Source organism: Coregonus clupeaformis, chromosome 14, assembly GCF_020615455.1.
Source record: "Coregonus clupeaformis isolate EN_2021a chromosome 14, ASM2061545v1, whole genome shotgun sequence".
Taxonomy (NCBI): domain Eukaryota; kingdom Metazoa; phylum Chordata; class Actinopteri; order Salmoniformes; family Salmonidae; genus Coregonus; species Coregonus clupeaformis.
Window position 1 is genome coordinate 30,781,262 of NC_059205.1, and position 19,554 is coordinate 30,800,815.

Below are 19,554 nucleotides of genomic sequence, written 5' to 3' on the forward strand. Positions count from 1 at the left end.
GAATTAATGCAATTCTAATTGTTTACGGTTTCCATGGTGAATGATTCGTTTCAAGTTCATTATTGGGCTAGCTAGCCTACTAGCATGGGAGAGATCACATTTGTAAAATGATACATTGTTGCCAAGGTTGTAGAGGCAGACAGGTAGATTTATACAACCCGCAACTGTTGTAAACCAAATAGTAGTATGGAAAAAATAATGTGTAGGTACTTTTTTCCCGAGGGAGATGAAGTTTATGAATTTCCTGCATGGTCTGCGGGACAGTGGAATTATGACATTACCCAAAACCAGAAACCGTGGATATATGGCAGCGTTCATGCAAAACTGAAAGCGTATATCACTGCACTTAACCACGGCAAGGCGACTGGGAACATGGGTGTGTACAAACAAACCAACTATCACCTCCGTAAGGCAATCAAAGAGGTAAAACGTTAGTACAGAGACAAAGTGGAGTCACAATTCAACGGATCAGACACGAGACGCATGTGGCAGGGAATCCTGACAATCACGGATTATAAAGGGAAAGGCAGCCACGTCGCGGACACCGATGTCCACCATCGTTCCTGTACCCAAGAAAGCGAAGGTAACTTAACTAAATGACTATAGCCCTGTAGCACTCACTTCTGTAATCATTTAGTGCTTTAAGAGGCTAGTTAAGGACTATATCGCCTCCATTTTACCTGACACCCTAGACCCAGTACAATTTGCATACCACCCCAATAGATCCACGAATGACGCACACTGCCCTATCCCACCTGGACAAGAGGAATACCTATGTTAGAATGCTGTTCATCAACTACAGCTCAGCCATAGGGCCCTAGGTTTGAACCCCTCCCTGTGCAACTGGGTCCTGGACTTCCTGACGGGCTGACCCCAGGTGGTGAAGGTAGGTAACAACACCTCCGCCACGCTGATCCTCAACATGGGGGCCCCACAGGGGTGCGTGCGTAGTCCCCTCCTGTACTACCCATGACTGCGTGAAATGGTCCCTTCACATTGACAGTGTGGTGAAGAAGGCGCAACAGCGCCTCTTCAACCTCAGGAGGCTGAAGAAATTTGGCCCCTACAACTTTCACAAACTTCTACAGATGCACCATTGAGAGCATCATGTCAGGCTGTACGGCAATTGCACTGTTCGCAACCACAGGGCTCTCCAGAGGGTGGTGCAGTCAGCCCAATGCACCACCGGGGGCACACTGCCTGCCCTACTGGACATCTACAGCACCCGGTGTCACAGGAAGCCCAAGAAGATCACCAAGAACCTCAGCCATCCGAGCCACGGCCTGTTCACCCCACTACCATGATATGAAGAAGGCAGAGACAGTACAAGTGCATCAAAGCTGGGCCGAGAGACTGATAAACAGCTTCTATCCCCAAGCCATCAGACTGTTAAACAGCCACCACTAGATGGCCTCCGCCCAATACCCTGCCTTGTACCCTACTATGCCCCTCAGTCACTGTCACTAGCCGGATACCACCGGGTACTATACCCTGCACCTTAGGGACTTCTGCCCTATGTACATAGTCATTGAACACTAGTCACTTTAATAATGTTTACATACTATTTATATATCTACTGCTGTACAAAATGTTTTATTATTTTAAAATGTTGGATTATTGTGTGCTTGTTGACATTTACTGTCAGCAAAAAAAGAAACGTCCTCTCACTGTCAACTGCGTTTATTTTCAGCAAACTTAACATGTGTAAATATTTGTATGAACATAACAAGATTCAACAACTGAAACATAAACTGAACAAGTTCCACAGACATATGACAAACGGAAATGGAATAATGTGTCCCTGAACAAAGGGGGGGTCAAAATCAAAAGTAACAGTCAGTATCTGGTGTGGCCACCAGCTGCATTAAGTACTGCAGTGCATCTCCTCCTCATGGACTGCACCAGATTTGCCAGTTCTTGCTGTGAGATGTTACCCCACTCTTCCACCAAGGCACCTGCAAGTTCCCAGACATTTCTGGGGGGAATGGCCCTAGCCCTCATGCTCCGATCCAACAGGTCCCAGACGTGCTCAATGGGATTGAGATCCGGGCTCTTCGCTGGCCATGGCAGAACACTGACATTCCTGTCTTGCAGGAAATCACGCACAGAACGAGCAGTATGGCTGGTGGCATTGTCATGCTGGAGGGTCATGTCAGGATGAGCCTGCAGGAAGGGTACCACATGAGGGAGGAGGATGTCTTCCCTGTAACGCACAGCGTTGAGATTGCCTGCAATGACAACAAGCTCAGTCCGATGATGCTGTGACACACCGCCCCAGACCATGACGGACCCGCCACCTCCAAATCGATCCCGCTCCAGAGTACAGGCCTTGGTGTAACGCTCATTTTTCGACGATAAACGCGAATCCGACCATCACCCCTCAGTGAAGAGCATTTTGCCAGTCCTGTCTGGTCCAGCGACGGTGGGTTTGTGCCCATAGGCGACGTTGTTGCCTATGATTTCTGGTGAGGACCTGCCTTACAACAGGCCTACAAGCCCTCAGTCCAGCCCCTCTCAGCCTATTGCGGACAGTCTGAGCACTGATGGAGGGATTGTGCGTTCCTGGTGTAACTCGGGCAGTTGTTGTTGCCATCCTGTACCTGTCCCGCAGGTGTGATGTTCGGATGTACCGATCCTTTGCAGGTGTTGTTACACGTGGTGTGCCACTGCGAGGACGATCAGCTGTCCGTCCTGTCTCCCTGTAGCGCTGTCTTAGGGGTCTCACAGTACGGACATTGCAATTTATTGCCCTGGCCACATCTGCAGTCCTCATGCCTCCTTGCAGCATGCCTAAGGCACATTCACGCAGATGAGCAAGGACCCTGGGCATCTTTCTTTTGGTGTTTTTCAGAGTCAGTAGAAAGGCCTCTTTAGTGTCCTAAGTTTTCATAACTGTGACCTTAATTGCCTACCATCTGTAAGCTGTTAGTGTCTTAACGATCGTTCTACGGGTGCATGTTCATTAATGTTTATGGTTCATTGAACAAGCATGGGAAACAGTGTTTAAACCCTTTACAATGAAGATCTGTGAAGTTATTTTGATTTTTACTAATTATCTTTGAAAGACAGGGTCCTGAAAAAGGGACGTTTCTTTTTTTGCTGAGTTTAGGAACATAAGCATTTCGCTGCACCCGCCATAACACCTGCTAAACGGTGTATGCGATCAATAAAATTTGATTTGATTTTAACTAAAATAATCACTCGTTCAAATCATTAAACATCAACTGAATGTTAAATATTAAGGCATTTAAGGAAATCTGACACCTACACGCTCCTGCCATTGTGATGCACTGGAGTCAGGGACTATAATCCCTTTTCCTCATTCAAGATAAAGCTGTGTTAGTTCCCCTATCTATCTGAGGCTCAATGGAAGACCTCCGCATGTCAAGTACACACACACACAGACACACACACACACACACACACACACACACACACACACACACACACACACACACACACACACACACACACACACACACACACACACACACAGACAGAAGATAAAGCTGTGTTAGTCAGTCCCTATCTGTCTGAGCTAGACTCCCCTCAATGAATGGAAGACTTCCGCATGTCAGCCAGCCACAGCTATTGAGATTGCAGCTGAGGAGAGAAGAAAATAAATTAGATTCAAGGCTGTCTAATTTTACAGCAACTGCGATCCATCAGACTAGCGGGGAGGTGACAGTGGAAATGACGGATGGAGACAGACAGGTGGGCTTTACCATTCCACTGATTTAAGCTGAAAAGCACGGCACTGGCCCCTAGATTTATTGAGTGAACATGATCATGTTCATTATGACTGTCACCTAAGACCATTTCTCTCCATCTCAACGTGGGTCACTTTAGCAGGGGAAGATGGAGAGGAGAGCATTAGAGGGATAGGGAGGACAACCTAAACATATAGACAACCGAAACATATAGACAACCGAAACATATAGACAACCGAAACATATAGACAGTGTACAGGCAGGGAGATTGGGGGGTGTCTTTTGGCCCTGTGAGCTGCCGAGTGTTGTCAAATATAAAACAACAATCAATCAAATGTATTTTATAAAGCCCTTTTTACATCAGCACTTTACAGATACCCAGCCTAAACACCAAGTACAAGAAATGCGGAGGCAAAAGCAGAAGCACAGTGGCTAGGAAAAACTCCCTAGAAGTCAGGAACCTAATAATAATAATAATACATTTTTTTGCGCCTTTCAAGATATACAAGGACACTTACAGAGTAAAACATAAAATAGCAAATATAAACATGGCAATACTAACAGCAAAGGGCCCGATTGAGACCAGAGTTAAGCGCGCATACTGTAAATGGAACGTAAATAGCTTTTTATGCACCTTTCTCTCTACGCGTATTCTGACCTTGAACTTAAGCATGAGAATAGCACGCTATTCACCCTCTATTCATTGGGGGTGGAGATCAGAGAAATGAAGGTGTGGCGGAGGTGTGTCTGCTGATACGCCGTTTTCTGACCTTGACTCAATTCCCTCATAATTCCACCACCTTTACGCTCTATGAAATTATCAATAAGGTCGAGCAACCTGTCGGTTCCAAGTGGAACAAAATCTACTTTCTTTTTTTCGGATAGAAATAACACCATTCTCCATGCACTGTCATTTTAAAACTGATAAGAGCTATTGATAAAAGCTAGGTAAATGAGTAAGCCGTTTGGATAAGGGGATTGTAAATGACAATTGTGAAACCAGTCATATGGCAGCAAACTGAAGCATATCAACATATCACATTTTCCACAGTGAAGTTTATGAAATGCTGGCCTTATAACTTGGGATGAAATTTGGAGACCCAAGTTATAGGCTTCTCTAGCCATGCACAAATGACAGTATAGTGCTAAACCTACCGAGTTAATTTATAATTTCTAGAATGTTTAAATTATATGTCCGGACTTTTCACAGTTTTTTTAATGTATTTATCTGTAGCCACCGTCAGTTATACCCACAGCAAAGATGAAGACACGATCCCCCATGGAGCGTAGTCTGGTGAGGGGGGTGACCAGTAGGCCAGAGTCAGAGGATCGAATGCTGCGGGTGGGGGTGTAGCATGTCTGAGAGATAGGAGGGAGCCAAGCCTTGCAGGGATTTGTCGGAATGAGTTTAAAGTTGATCTAGAATTTGATTGGAAACCAGTGGAGGAGTGTGGGTGTGATGTGCTCCCAGGGTTTGGTGCGGGTGAGGAGTCTCGCAGCTGAGTTTTGGATGTACTGAAATTTGTTGAGGGAGCTGGCAGGGAGTCCATACAGAAGAACATTGCAATAGTCCAGGCGTGAGGTAATAAAGGCATGTATAAGGGTTTCAGCAGCTGAGTCTGCAATGTTCTTGAGATGGAAGAAGGCATATTTAGTGAAGGTTTTAATGTGGGCATCAAAGTAGAGTGTGGAAACTGAGGTCAAACTGCTCCACCTTCTTCAAGAGAGATCTGGGGGCCACCAACATGGCCTGTGTCTTATTGCCATTGAGCTTCAGAAAGTTTGACCTCATTCATGATTTTATTTATTTTAGGCAATTGATGAGTGATGATGGGAGAGGTCAGAGGTGAGTTTGGACTGAACATAGATTTCTGTGTCATCAGCGTAGCAGTGGACTTGGAGACCGTGTTGACGGATGATTTGGCCGAGGGGTAGGATGTAATGAAAAGGAGAGGCCCTAGGATTGAGCCTTGGGGGACCCCCTGGCAGACAGGAGCGTGGGCAGATTTGAAGTACCCCAGGGTCACAAACTGCTGCCTGTCCAACAGGTAGGACCTGAACCAGGCCAGGGCTGTTCAAGTGATTCCCAGGGTCCTCTCCATTCTTTCAAGGAGGATGGAATGGCAAACAGTGTCAAATGCAGCTGATACAGTAGGTCCAGTAGAATGAGGAGGTTGAGATTGCCTAAATCAGCCGCTAGAAGTAGTTCATTGACCACTTTGACGAGAGTCGTTTCCGTGCTGTGATTGGCCCTAAACCCTGCTTGAAGAGGCTCAAAGAGGTCATGGGAGTCATGTGCTGCTGGAGTTGGGAAGCTCAATGACTTTAGATAGGAAGGGAAGGTTGGATATGGGCCTGTAGTTGTTGAGGTTAACTGGGTCAAGTCCTTGCTTTTTTAGAATGGGTGTGATTGCAGCCAGTTTGAATTCAAGGGGTAAAGTGCCAGAGCAGAGGGACACATTGAAAATGTCAACCATGAGGAGAGAGAGTGCAGGAAGACATGTCTTAACTAGGGAGGTGGGCATAAGGTCAAAGTGAGCAGGTTGAGGCTTTGGGTTTGGTGACTACACCAGAGATACATGCAGCATTAACAGGGGAGGAGGCGGAGAGGGAGGAAAGGATTGCTGAGTCGAGCTGTGGTGGGGGAGGGGGAGTGGGTTTGTTGGAGCTGTGAGTATATTGTGTCTATTTTGTTTTGGAAGAAGTCCAGATACTGATCACTGAGGTCAGCTGAAGCAGTGAGGGGGGAGTCGTTACGTGGCTGTTGTAACTTGTTGATCGTGGAGAAGAGAGCTCTCTGGTTATTATGACCTTTACTGATGATGTTTGAGTAGTGGGTAGACTTGGCCTTGTGGAGAGCATCATTGTAGTTTGAGACATGTTCCTTATATGCCTCAGCATGTACTGTGAGCTCTGTTTTCTTACACAGCGGCTGGCAGCCTTCTTAGTACGTGGTTCGGGTGTATCCCAGGGTGAAGATGCAGGATTTGACAGGGGCCAGTAGATCCAGATTAGAGGAGAGAACTCTGTTGTTGTTGGAAACCAGGTCACCAACAGGGGTCAGGAGAGGTTCGGGGTTCTCATGGGACTGAATCAGTTCAATTAGGGTGTGTGGGGGGGGGGGGGTTGACAGGTTTGATGTTTATGAGGGTGATGGAGCATTTGGTAAGGGGCTTGGGGAGGGGGATGGAAAGATTAAATAGGACGGCTATGTGGTCAGAAATGGTGCGGTCCAGGCCATACAGGTCAGCGAGAGCTATGCCAGTGGAGCACACCAGGTCGAGGGTGTGGCCTTAAAATTGAAATTGAAACAGTCCAACAGGGAAACGAAATCTGCCACAAACTCACAAGTGCTGGAGTCCACATGGATGTTTAAAGTGGAACTGACAGCGTTTTAGCAACGTGAAACCTAATAAAAATCTGTTCATATACACCCCCAGGACGGATATGACAAATTTTTTACATTTTCTGACAAGCGAGCACTTAGATATGGTCATTTTCACCTTTTCATCAGTTCATAGAATGTTTGGGAATGACGTATAGTAAGACATTTGTGCAAATTCTATAGCAATATAGAGTGGGAAAGCGGCCGTGCATTTGTACAATTAATAGACACTGCAGTAAATAAAACCAACAAAAAAACATCTGTCTTGTCCAGGACCGGAGTCTACCAATCAGAGCTACAGTAGGCCTATATGCAAATAAGCCATTTGCCACACAGGCCTGCCATCATTCACTTTGAACTGGACTGTGTGTTTACAGGCAGTAGCAACAACACAACTTTAGATCATTAGAACGCATTCGCCAAAAGCCACAAAATACACCTGAATGGATTTCTGCAAATATGTAAATACCATGGGAGTCCTCTTACATTTGGGAAATTCACAGTCCTATTGATCAAACAACCATGTGCAACTGCGACCCAAACTGGCCATTGTTTGAAAAAATATGGCCCTTAATAATGTCCACTTATGTACAGGATGCTGTATATAGCATTTTTACGTATAAAAAAAGAAGAGATAAATAATATTTGTCCAGCCTTTGCTGCTATGCTTGCAGATGTGCATAATACCCTAATCAAAAAGTACTTAATAACTACAAATAACAAAAACTTAGCTATAGGTTGTTGTAACATTTAAACTTAAAACATGTTTAAAAAAAATTTGCACTGCATGGATCACCGGTGCGATTGAATGCAGCATTGCTGTATGGTGCACTCAAAATGTATTGTAGTTAAGTAGCCAGCAACTAAAAATGCTTTAAAGTACTACTTATGTAATTTTTTTGGTATCTGTACTTTACTTTACTATGTATATTTTTGCCAACTTTTACTTTTACTTCACTACATTCCTAAAGAAAATAATGTACTTTTTACTTCATATATTTTCCCTGACACCAAAAAGTACTAGTTACATTTGGACAAGAAAATTGTCCAATTCACACACTTATCAAGAGAACATCCCTGGTCATCCCTACTGCCTCTGATCTGGTGTACTCACTAAACACTCACTAAACACAAATGCTTTGTTTGTAAATGATGTCTGATTGTTGGAGTGTGTCCCTGGCTATCCGTAAATAAATAAAAAACTAGAAAATTGTGCCGTCTGGTTTGCTTAATATAAGGAATTTGAAAATATTTTTACTTTTGATACTTAAGTATATTTGAGCAATTCCATTTACTTTTGATACTTAAGTATATTTAAACCAAATACTTTTAGACTTTTACTCAAGTAGTATTTTACTGGGTGACTTTCACTTTTACTTAAGTCATTTTCTATTAAGGTATCTTTACTTTTACTCAAGTATGACAATTGGGTACCTTTTCCACCACTGGTAGCCAGCCTAGGCTACTTGCTCAAATGTTGCTGTACTATGCCTACATGTTTCTCCTTTGCATGTTGTTTTGTTCCAGGTTTTGTTTTTGTTATTGATTGTCAAGCTTTAAAACCGAGCCAGACTGCAACATTTTAGTAGCCTAGCTAGGACTGTGGCATGTGTCTGTACACTTTCCCTCCGCTGCACGCTGTAAACGGGACACACGAAAGCAGCGCAATTGAAGTTGAATTCACTGGTGCATCAGGCTGTAATTTCACAAAGTAGATGACTCAACTGTTGACTAATTTATACTCGCTTGTGTGTCCTATTTGGCCCGCGGGCCTTGTGTTTGACACATGTGCGCTAGCCTATTAGCCACGTTATGAGTGACTTTAGATCAATGCCCTTGCTAGTTTGATTGTAATGTCATTCCCAGCCTTAGTTACATTCGTCAGTTTTTGTCCAAAATATTGAGCCATTGAAACTGAAACAGTGCATCCCGAATGGGTGGAGGTAGCAAACAATGTACCAGGCCAGCTGTGATTTACAACCTGATAGCAATATTTTTGGGACTACCAAGAAATGTATTTGTGAATTATATTAATCATGCATTGAACTGCATCCATCTATTCTGCCAACAATGCCTTACTGTACGTCATGGAATTTTGAGTCAAATATAACCTATTTTTAAAACCTCTCATGAAGTTGGTTTTGAAGCATAAACTAGGAATTTGATATTTTTGACTGATATTATGATTGTCTGTTTGTTTAATATCTGCAAAGTAGTTAAAATGCTGTCAGTTCCACTTTAAAGGTCCAATGCAGCCATTTTTAACTGAATATCAAATCATTTCTGGGTAATATTTAAGTACCTTACTGTGATTCTTTTCAATTAAAATGGTTAAAAATATATAAATAGCTTCTTAGCAACGAGCAATTTCTCAAGCAAGAATTTTGCTAGGACTGTCTGGGAGTGGCTTGAGTGGGGAGGGGATAACTGAAAACTAGCTGTTATTGGCAGAGAGATTCGGAACTATCTTTCTAATTGGTCTAATTTACCACCTGGTGATGTCACCAGGCAGGCCAAAACTCCTTCAAACCAAAACAGGCTGAAAATTCAGGCGGCCTTTTCAAACAGCTCTTACACTAAAAGAGCATTATCATAATTTTCACAATTTTACAGTATTATTCCAACTTCATAATGTGGATATACAGTTGAAGTCGGAAGTTTACATACACCTTAGCCAAATACATTTAAACTCAGTTTTTCACAATTCCTGACATTTAATCCTAGGAAAGATTCCCTGTCTTAGGTCAGTTAGGATCACCACTTTATTTTAAGAATGTGAAATGTCAGAATAATAGTAGAGAAAATGATTAATTTCAGCTTTTATTTCTTTCATCACATTCCCAGTGGGTCAGAAATGTACATACACTCAATTAGTATTTGGTAGCGTTGCCTTTAAATTGGTTAACTTGGGTCAAACGTTTCGGGTAGCCTTCCACAAGCTTCCCACAATAAGTTGGGTGAGTTTTGGCCCATTCCTCCTGACAGAGCTGGTATAACTGAGTCAGGTGTGCAAAATGTAGGTGTGTAGGCCTCCTTGCTCGCACACGCTTTTTCAGTTCTGCCCACACATTTTCTATAGGATTGAGGTCAGGGCTTTGTGGCCACTCCAATACCTTGACTTTGCTGTCCTTAAGCCATTTTGCCACAACTTTGGAAGTATGCTTGGGGTCATTGTCCATTTGGAAGACCCATTTGCAACCAAGGTTTAACTTCCTGACTGATGTCTTGAGATGTTGCTTCAATATATCCACATAATTTTCCTTCCTCATGATACCATCTATTTTGTGAAGTGCACCAGTCCCTCCTGCAGCAAAGCACCCCCACAGCATGATGCTGCCACCCCCGTGCTTCATGGTTGGGATGGTTTTCTTCGGCTTACAAGGGCCCCCTTTTTCCTCCAAACATAACGATGGTCATTATGGCCAAACAGTTCTATATGTGTTTCAGAGGACATTTCTCCAAAAAGTACGATCTTTGTCCCCATGTGCAGTTGCAAACCGTAGTCTGGATTTTTTATGGCGGTTTTGGAGCAGTGGCTTCTTCCTGGCTGAGCGGCCGATATAGGACTCGTTTTACTGTGGATATAGATACTTTTGTACCTGTTTCCTCCAGCATCTTCACAAGGTCCTTTGCTGTTGTTCTGGGATTGATTTGCACTTTTCGCACCAAAGTACGTTCATCTCTAGGAGACAGAATGCGTCTCCTTCCTGAGCGGTATGACGGCTGCGTGGTCCCATGGTGTTTATACTTGTGTACTATTGTTTGTATAGATGAACGTGGTACCTTCAGGCATTTGGAAATTGCTCACAAGGATGAACCAGACTTGTGGAGGCCTACAATTTTTTTCGGAGGTCTTGGCTGATTTCTTTTGATTTTCCCATGATGTCAAGCAAAGAGGCACTGAGTTTGAAGGTAGGCCTTGAAATACATCCACAGGTACACCTCCAATTGACTCAAATGATGTCAATTAGCCTATCAGAAGCTTCTAAAGCCATGACATCGTTTTCTGGAATTTTCCAAGCTGTTTAAAGGCACAGTCAACTTAGTGTATGTAAACGTCTGACCCACTGGAATTGTGATACAGTGAATTATAAGTGAAATAATCTGTCTTTAAACAATTGTTGGAAAAATGACTTGTGTCATGCACAAAGTAGATGTCCTAACCGACTTGCCAAAACTATAGTTTGTTAACAAGAAATGTGTGGAGTGGTTGAATAACGAGTTTTAATGACTCCAACCTAAGTGTATGTAAACTTCCGACTTCAACTCTATATATATAAAAACCCTTTAAGTCCCCAAGCAGCACTGTGGCAGGGCATGTGGAACAAGAAAATGTTAATACTTCAGATAACTCAGAGAGTAAGACGGGGAGGATTTGAGAGGCCTGTATATCAGAATGAGGAGCAGTTGTTTTTGGCGCTAGGCATTCAAATAAAGTCAGACTCTGTACTTGCGTTACAGTCATTTGTAGGTCTGATTGGTGGAGAACAATTGGATTGAGGTCTGGGCTTTGACTAGGCCATTCCAAGACATTTAAATGTTTCCACTTAAACCACACAAGTGTTGCTTTAGCAGTATGCTTAGGGTCGTTGTCCTGCTGGAAGGTGAACCTCCGTCCCAGTCTCAAATCTCTGGAAGACTGAAACATGTTTCCCTCAAGTATGTAGCTCAGTTGGTAGAGCATGGCGCTTGCAACGCCAGGGTTGTGGGTTCGATTCCCACAAGGGGACAGTATGAAAAATGTATGCACTAACTGTAAGTCGCTCTGGATAAGAGCGTCTGCTAAATAACTAAAATGTAAAATGTAAGTATTTCCCTGTATTTAGCGCCATCCATCATTCCTTCAATTCTGACCAGTTTCCCAGTCCCTGCCGATGAAAAACATCCCCCCAGCATGATGCTGCCTCCACCATGCTTCACTGTGGGGATGGTGTTCTCGGGGGGATGAGAGGTGTTGGGTTTGCGCCAGACATAGCGTTTTCCTTGATGGCCAAAAAGCTCAATTTTAGTCTAATCTGACCAGAGTACCTTCTTCCATATGTTTGGGGAGTCTCCCACATGCCTTTTGGCGAACACCAAACCGTGTTTGCTTATTTTTTTCTTTAAGCAATGGCTTTTTTCTGGCCACTCTTCCGTAAAGTCCAGCTCTGTGGAGTGTACGGCTTAAAGTGGTCCTATGGACAGATACTCCAATCTCCGCTGTGGAGCTTTGCAGCTCCTTCAGGGTTATCTTTGGTCTCTTTGTTGCCTCTCCGATTAATGCCCTCCTTGCCTGATCCGTGAGTTTTGGTGGACGGCCCACTCTTTGCAGGTTTGTTGTGGTACGATAGTCTTTCAATTTTTTAATAATGGATTTAATGGTGCTCCGTGGGATGTTCAAAGTTTCTGATATTTTTTTATAACCCAACACTGATCTGTACTTCTCCACAACTTTGTCCATGACCTGTTTGGAGAGCTCCTTGGTCTTCATGGTGCCGCTTGCTTGGTGGTGCCCCTTGCTTAGTGGTGTTGCAGACTCTGGGGCCTTTCAGAACAGGTGTATATATACTGAGATCATGTGACAGATCATGTGACACTTAGATTGCACACAGGTGGACTTCATTTAACTCATTATGTGACTTCTGAAGGTAATTGGTTGCACCAGATCTTATTTAGGGGCTTCATAGAAAAGTGGGTGAATACATATGCACGCACCACTTTTCCGTTATTTATATTATAGAATTTTGTGTATGTCCATTACATGAAATCCCCAAAAAATCAATTTAAATTACAGGTTGTAATGCAACAAAATAGAAAAAAACGCCAAGGGGGATGAATACTTTTGCAAGGCGCTGTAGAGAGGAAGTCCTCTTCTGGCTTTACCGGATAGAGATTTTATGAGTACATGTGGCATTTCAAGACGTTCAAACATTCATAGATGACCAGCAGAGTCAGATAATAACCATGATGGCTATAGAGGGCGCAACACTTCAATGTATCAAGATTCTATGTCAGTTGACTTTTCATAAAGAACTCCAACACACCAATGTCAGAACAAGTTACAGCAATGAATTGTTTTGGATCTTTTGGTTGATTTTGTGCTAATGTTGGAATTTCAACTGCAAGAGCATGCTCAGTTTACGAACATATGATTTATCAATTATCCCAGGTTTTCTTATTAAGTTGCTGACTCATGTCCTGCACCATTCTGTGTCCTCTCATAACCAGTTTCTGACATCCTCCACTATGTTGTCTTGTGTCTTCCAGTAATGCCTTATAACAGTGCCCATCACTGTGTGGTGGAGGTAGAAAACTTCATACTACTGCTGGGTGGAGAGGACCAGTGGAACCCCAATGGTAACATCACTACTGATACTACTACTAATACTAGTACTAATACAAAACAAGTATAAATGTTTAGTATTTATATTCATAATTCACACTTTATTTCCAATCAACATTGTTTGATTGGATAAGTGTGGCCATATTAACTGTTTATGGATCTTGATTCTGAGATGTATTTTGCAGGAAAGCACAGCACCAATCATGTCAGCCGTTATGATCCACGATTCAACAGTTGGATACAACTTCCGCCTATGCAGGAAAGGTAAGTCAATGCGAACAAGATTGACAAAGTAATGCAATACAATAGATTTGTGAATTATTGCACTAATTATTAACACTGAATGATTGCAGTGTCTGTATGTGACCATTACACTGCTAAGGAGAAGAAATCTTAACTTTTCTGGAGTATAGAAACACATCATCCTGAGACGTTTTGAAACATTACATGGTGTGTTGTAACACCACTTAATGAAGTGTTGTGCAACACCTTGCCAGGGACTGGGAACGTTACTGCAAAAGGTTGAAAACACTATTTTGGTGTTTCGAGTTCTGTTTAATGCAGAGTTAGATACTTTCTCTTTTGCTGTCGTTTCCTCTCTAAAGCTCCTAAACACTATAATGGTGTTTCAAATCCTGTCTAGTGCAGAATTAGATCACTTGTTCTGCAGTATTTTCATATTTAATATTGATTTACATGTATCTGATTATTTGCCAGTTTAACGCATTTTGGCAGGCATTGATGAGCACAGTGCTCAATCCACCAGCAGAGGTTTTACAGCAAGCGTTGCAGGATACTGTATTTGCCTCTACCATTAGAAGTTGGATATGTGGGAATGGGTCGTCTCATCATTGACCGTTCATCATGATCCATTACACCTCATGGCCATTACACCTCATGACAAGCTGCTTAATACTAATATAGAAGTACACTTTTATTTTTAAAAACATGCATACATTGTGTAAAAGAATCATGAAGTCTAAAAAAATTGAATTACCCACAATCCTCTAAAAACAGAGCCACGTGGCAAGATAGGAAGTGCAAGGAGATTAAAATCAGACTTCCAATTAGTTAAATCACATAATGTTCTCAATCTTTGGTTATCCTCATAAAAGATACTTACATTTTGAGCAACGTATTAGGTTGAATTGATTCCGAATTTTTGGGGTAAAATGAAATTAACAATAATTCTAACGGCATACATTTTTATTAAGCATTCGTTTTTTAGGGTTTTTTCTGAGTAAATTTCAATTCACCCCAGATTTTTTTTTTTTTTTTTAGAGTGTAGCTGTGTGGTTGAGTGTGTAAAATTCCAATGAAATATACCATTTTACGGTCCCAGAAGTCAGGGATTCAGCTCTCTTAAAAACACCAATATTCAGATTGAATAACCACTTTGGGTGTTTCAGAGTACTTCTATTCTGTTTTAAAACACTTTCTGTGTATCATAACACTTACATTAGCTATACAGTGCATTCGGAAAGTATTCAGACCCCTTGACATTTTCCACATTTTGTTACGTTACATCCTTATTCTAAAATGGATTAAATTGTTTGTTTTTTTCTCAACAAACTACACACAATACCGTATAATGACAAAGCAAAAACAGTTTTTTAGACATTTTTGAAAATGTATAAAAAAATATATATCTGAAATATCACATTTATGTAAGTATTCAGACCCTTTACTCAGTACTTTGTTGAAGCACCTTTGGCAGCGATTACAGCCTTGAGTCTTCTTGGGTATGACGCTACAAGCTTGGCGCACCTGTATTTGTGGTCCTCTGTAGCTCAGCTGGTAGAGCACGGCGCTTGTAACGCCAAAGGTAGTGGGTTCGATCCCCGGGACCACCCATACACAAAAAAATGTATGCACGCATGACTGTAAGTCGCTTTGGATAAAAGCGTCTGCTAAATGGCATATTATTATTATTATTATTTATTTGGGGAGTTTCTCCCATTCTTCTCTGCAGATCCTCTCAAGCTCTGTCAGGTTGGATGGGGAGCATTGCTGCACAGCTATTTTCAGGTCTCTCCAGAGATGTTCGAGCTCTGGCTGGGCCACTCAAGGACATTCAGAGACTTGTCCCGTAGCCACTCCTGCGTTGTCTTGGCTGTGTGCTTAGGGTCATTGTCCTGTTGGAAGGTGAACCTTTGCCCCAGTCTGAGGTCCTGAGCTCTCTGGAGCAGGTTTTCATCAAGGATCTTTCTGTACTTTGCTCAGTTTATCTTTGCCTCGATCCTGACTAGTCTCCCAGTCCCTGCAGCTGAAAACATCCCCACAAAATTATGCTGCCACCACCATGCTTCACCGTAGGGATGGTGCCAGGTTTCCTCCAGACGGGGCACTTGGCATTCAGGCCAAAGAGTTCAATCTTGGTTTCATCAGACCAGAGTATCTTGTTTCTCATGGTCTGAGAGTCTTTAGGTGCCTTTTGGCAAACTCCAAGCGGGCTGTCATGTTCCTTTTACTGAGGAGTGGCTTCCGTCTGGCCACTCTACCATAAAGGCCTGATTGGTGGAGCGTTGCAGAGATGGTTGTCCTTCTGCAAGGTTCTCCCATCTCCACAGAGGAACTCTAGAGCTCTGTCAAAGTGACCATCGGGTTCTTGGTCACCTCCCTGACCAAGGCCCTTCTCCCCCGATTGCTCAGTCTGGCCGGGCAGCCAGCTCTAGGAAGAGTCTTGGTGGTTCCAAACTTCTTCCATTTAATAATGATGGTGGCCACTGTGTCCTTGGGGACCTTCAATGCTGCAGAAAAGTTTTGGTACCGTTCCCCAGATCTGTGCCTCAACACAATCCTATCTCGGAGCTCTACAGACAATTCCTTCGACCTGAGGTCAATTTCGAGTCTCATAGCAAAGGGTCTGAATACTTTTTTTTGTTGATATAAATTTGCAAAAATTTATTAAAACCTGTTTTCGCTTTGTTATTATGGGGTATTTTGTGTAGATTTTTTAATCCATTTTAGAATAAGGCTGTAATCTAACAAAATGTGGAAAAAGTCAAAGGGTCTGAAAACTTTCCGAAGGCATTCAAACGCCAGATCTCAGGTTAGGTGCACTACTTTTCATGGTTTCGTTACACAATCATGGTGTTTTGAGTCTTTCTATTTTTACAGTGTAAATACAGAGGTTATAACTTTGTCCACCATGGCTTCCACCAAGGTGCACACACACGTAGGGCTGTGGTGGTCATAACATTTTGTCAGCCAGTGATTGTCAAGCAAATAACTACCGGTCTCACGGTAATTGACCATTAATGAACATAAACACATTTAACATATCCTGGCCTCAACGCATAGCCTACAAGCTACTGATGCAGACCTTTGGAACATCTACATTTTAAAAAGTCGAATAAATCCATGAAATATAGCCTACACCATCACAATAAAACAGGTCTAAAGAAAAATTATATGAAGAAAATGTAGTATATTTCAGAAGAACAGAATACCATTCCCTGAGGTGTCCTTATGTAAATGTTAGGCCCTGATCTAGCTGTGCCATATAGCTCTGGGCTACACTAGTTCATTTAACATATAAGATTTGCTTAGAATTCAGTGGCATTAGTTTATATTATTTAATAGTATGAAGAATACAATTGAACATAGCTGAATAAAATAGAAAGGATATTTTCTCTAAACGATTTGAGGGAGTGCGCACATGTGGCTATTCTGTGTTGAGCGGTTAACAAAGAAACAGGTACTCCTATATGCTTAATTTAGAGTTATTTATGTAACTTTAGTTGTTCTACAAACGTTGGGCTATATGTTTAGATTTTTAATACATTCTAAGGCTGCATGTTGATTTGAAAAAAGTCGCTTGAATGGCATGAGCTCTGCATAGTTTTTTGCGCAGGCTGTACACACTTTATCAGTCTCTCATTCACATTTTGACAAGCACTTGATAATGCCTCGAATTTCCCGGCTGCATCTCCTTTGTGTGGCCGTAATGCTCCCTAAAAAAATCCATGCTTTTGCATGCCGTTGTGCCCTTGGGCTGAATATAATAATTATACTTCCCTTCTCCCGGCTGCGTGCCAAGGCACCTCTCACTCACATGGCTCTCAGTCACGTGATCGGGTCTTTCTCACAGGCTACAAGTGAAGACAGAGACATTGGGGACGCAACTGCGCGTGTACTTATCCAATTCCGAGGCCCATATTGTCCTCATTTACTTTTCGTCATCCAACAAGATGAATAGGCCTAACGAACATCAAAGCACTACCCTATGTCAATCTACTATCCTCCATAGTACAAAAGTTGACTTCATCTATTTTGTACGAGAAATAAATATTCCAAACATAGTCTGGGACAGTTGTGGGATGCGATAGATCCCAAATTAATACAACCACTAGCATCAAAAAACCTGTTTTAAGCAATGAACCTGACGCAACAGATGAGAACATTGAGCTTAAAATGTTGATAAACTATTAGGCTATTTCTTCACATTATAAGCGCAGCAATGCGCACATGGCAGTAAGCTATACGCTCGAATGTTCCATTTGCAGGAAAACACCATTATCAAAAGTGACCACAAATGCGATTATGCGTGTAATGCTTTTATTATAAAGGTGCATTTTTATGGTGAAAATGATCTTCCCCAAACTTAAAACTCATGTGCTACGTATGTATGCCAGTTAGGCTCTACACCCGTTGTGAAGCGGATTAATGTGCTTCATTTTAAGAAGTTATTTGGCCACTTTAGTTGTGATACAAAGTCGGAAAAAAAAGCATGCGCTATTTGCACTTATTTGCATAATTCACAAGTGATAATATATAATTCACAAGTGATTGGCTAATATTGTCACCCATCAGACTATTCTTGATTTAATCTTGTCTTTACATATACTAAATAATATATGTGTGAAATTAGTTTTGTTTTAGAATGGACCATTATCGTGCACCTGTCTCGGAACAGGGGCAGCAGAAAAAAATACATGTCATCTATGCACTTAAATAGCGAATGTAGGACGCTTTTCCCGTGGTTCATTTTCATGCCAGCCAGGTAGGGTGTACACCTGTTGTAAAGAGAAGCAATGTGCTTAATATTAGGAAAGTTGAGAAATATATATAGTAAGCCTATAGAAAGCTGATGGGATCCTTTTTAATAGAGGCCATCACTCTGTTTTCTCATGCAATTGCATAGCCTATAGCAATCGCATAGCCAATAGAAAAGTTGTGCAACATGAGCTCATGGGCTGTCATTAAGTGTTTGATTAGATTTTCGATTACATTTGCATTGATGTCAGAGTGATTAGAGGGACAATAGAGTGCTGAGTACCAGGCAGTTAGCAAGTTTGGTAGACTACTAATGGCCATCAGCAACATCAGAGCTTGGAGAAGCCTAATTACCGTGACTAAACGGTCACGTGGAATTTGAATGCGGATGACTCGTGACTGCCTGTGTGGCGGTAATACGGTCACCGTAACAGCCCTACACACATGCACACACTCACACACACACATCAGTGTTAATGTCGTCAACAATAACTATGATGAAAAATACTTTTCAACAAACTATTTTTCCTGACGAAAACTAATGACGATAACGAGACAAGATGCCCTGAAAAATAGATAACTATTACCAATTACTTTTCATTTTAGTTTATGAAAAGGTAACGAGATGAGAATTCCACGTGAGACTAATGGTCATTCCATTTGACATGAAACCCCTTTTCATCTGTTTTGTCCAATCATAAGCATGCATTCCTGTGCAGAATATATAAAGCAATCATCTAATTTTTAATTTTTTTAGGGGGTAGATCAGTTTTAATATTGCAGATAGATTGTAACTTCCATCAATGTAATTGTCTGCATATGTAATTTTCTCACATATATATATATATATATATATATATATATATATATATATATATACATACATATATATATATATATATATATATATACACACATACATACATATATACATACATACATATCCTTTAAAAATATATCTATTTCCCTTTATTACTTTCCAACCCCACCATCCCCTCCCTAATTGGAGTAAACTAGTGAACAACAATGCTTAGGCCTCTACTTCATGCTTATACATACTATATACACTGCTCAAAAAAATAAAGGGAACACTAAAATAACACATCCTAGATCTGAATGAATGAAATAATCTTATTAAA

General features: G+C 41.8%; 1 protein-coding gene across 1 annotated transcript in view; it reads left to right on the forward strand.

Moving 5' to 3' along the window:
* Positions 1-19,554, forward strand: part of LOC121581023 (kelch-like protein 14) — a 60,384-nt gene that overhangs the window by 24,901 nt on the left and 15,929 nt on the right. Inside the window, exons 4-5 of the mRNA XM_041896330.2 lie at positions 13,342-13,431; positions 13,603-13,681. Of these exons, the coding sequence (XP_041752264.1) occupies positions 13,342-13,431; positions 13,603-13,681 (169 nt within the window). The remainder of the gene's footprint in view (positions 1-13,341; positions 13,432-13,602; positions 13,682-19,554) is intronic.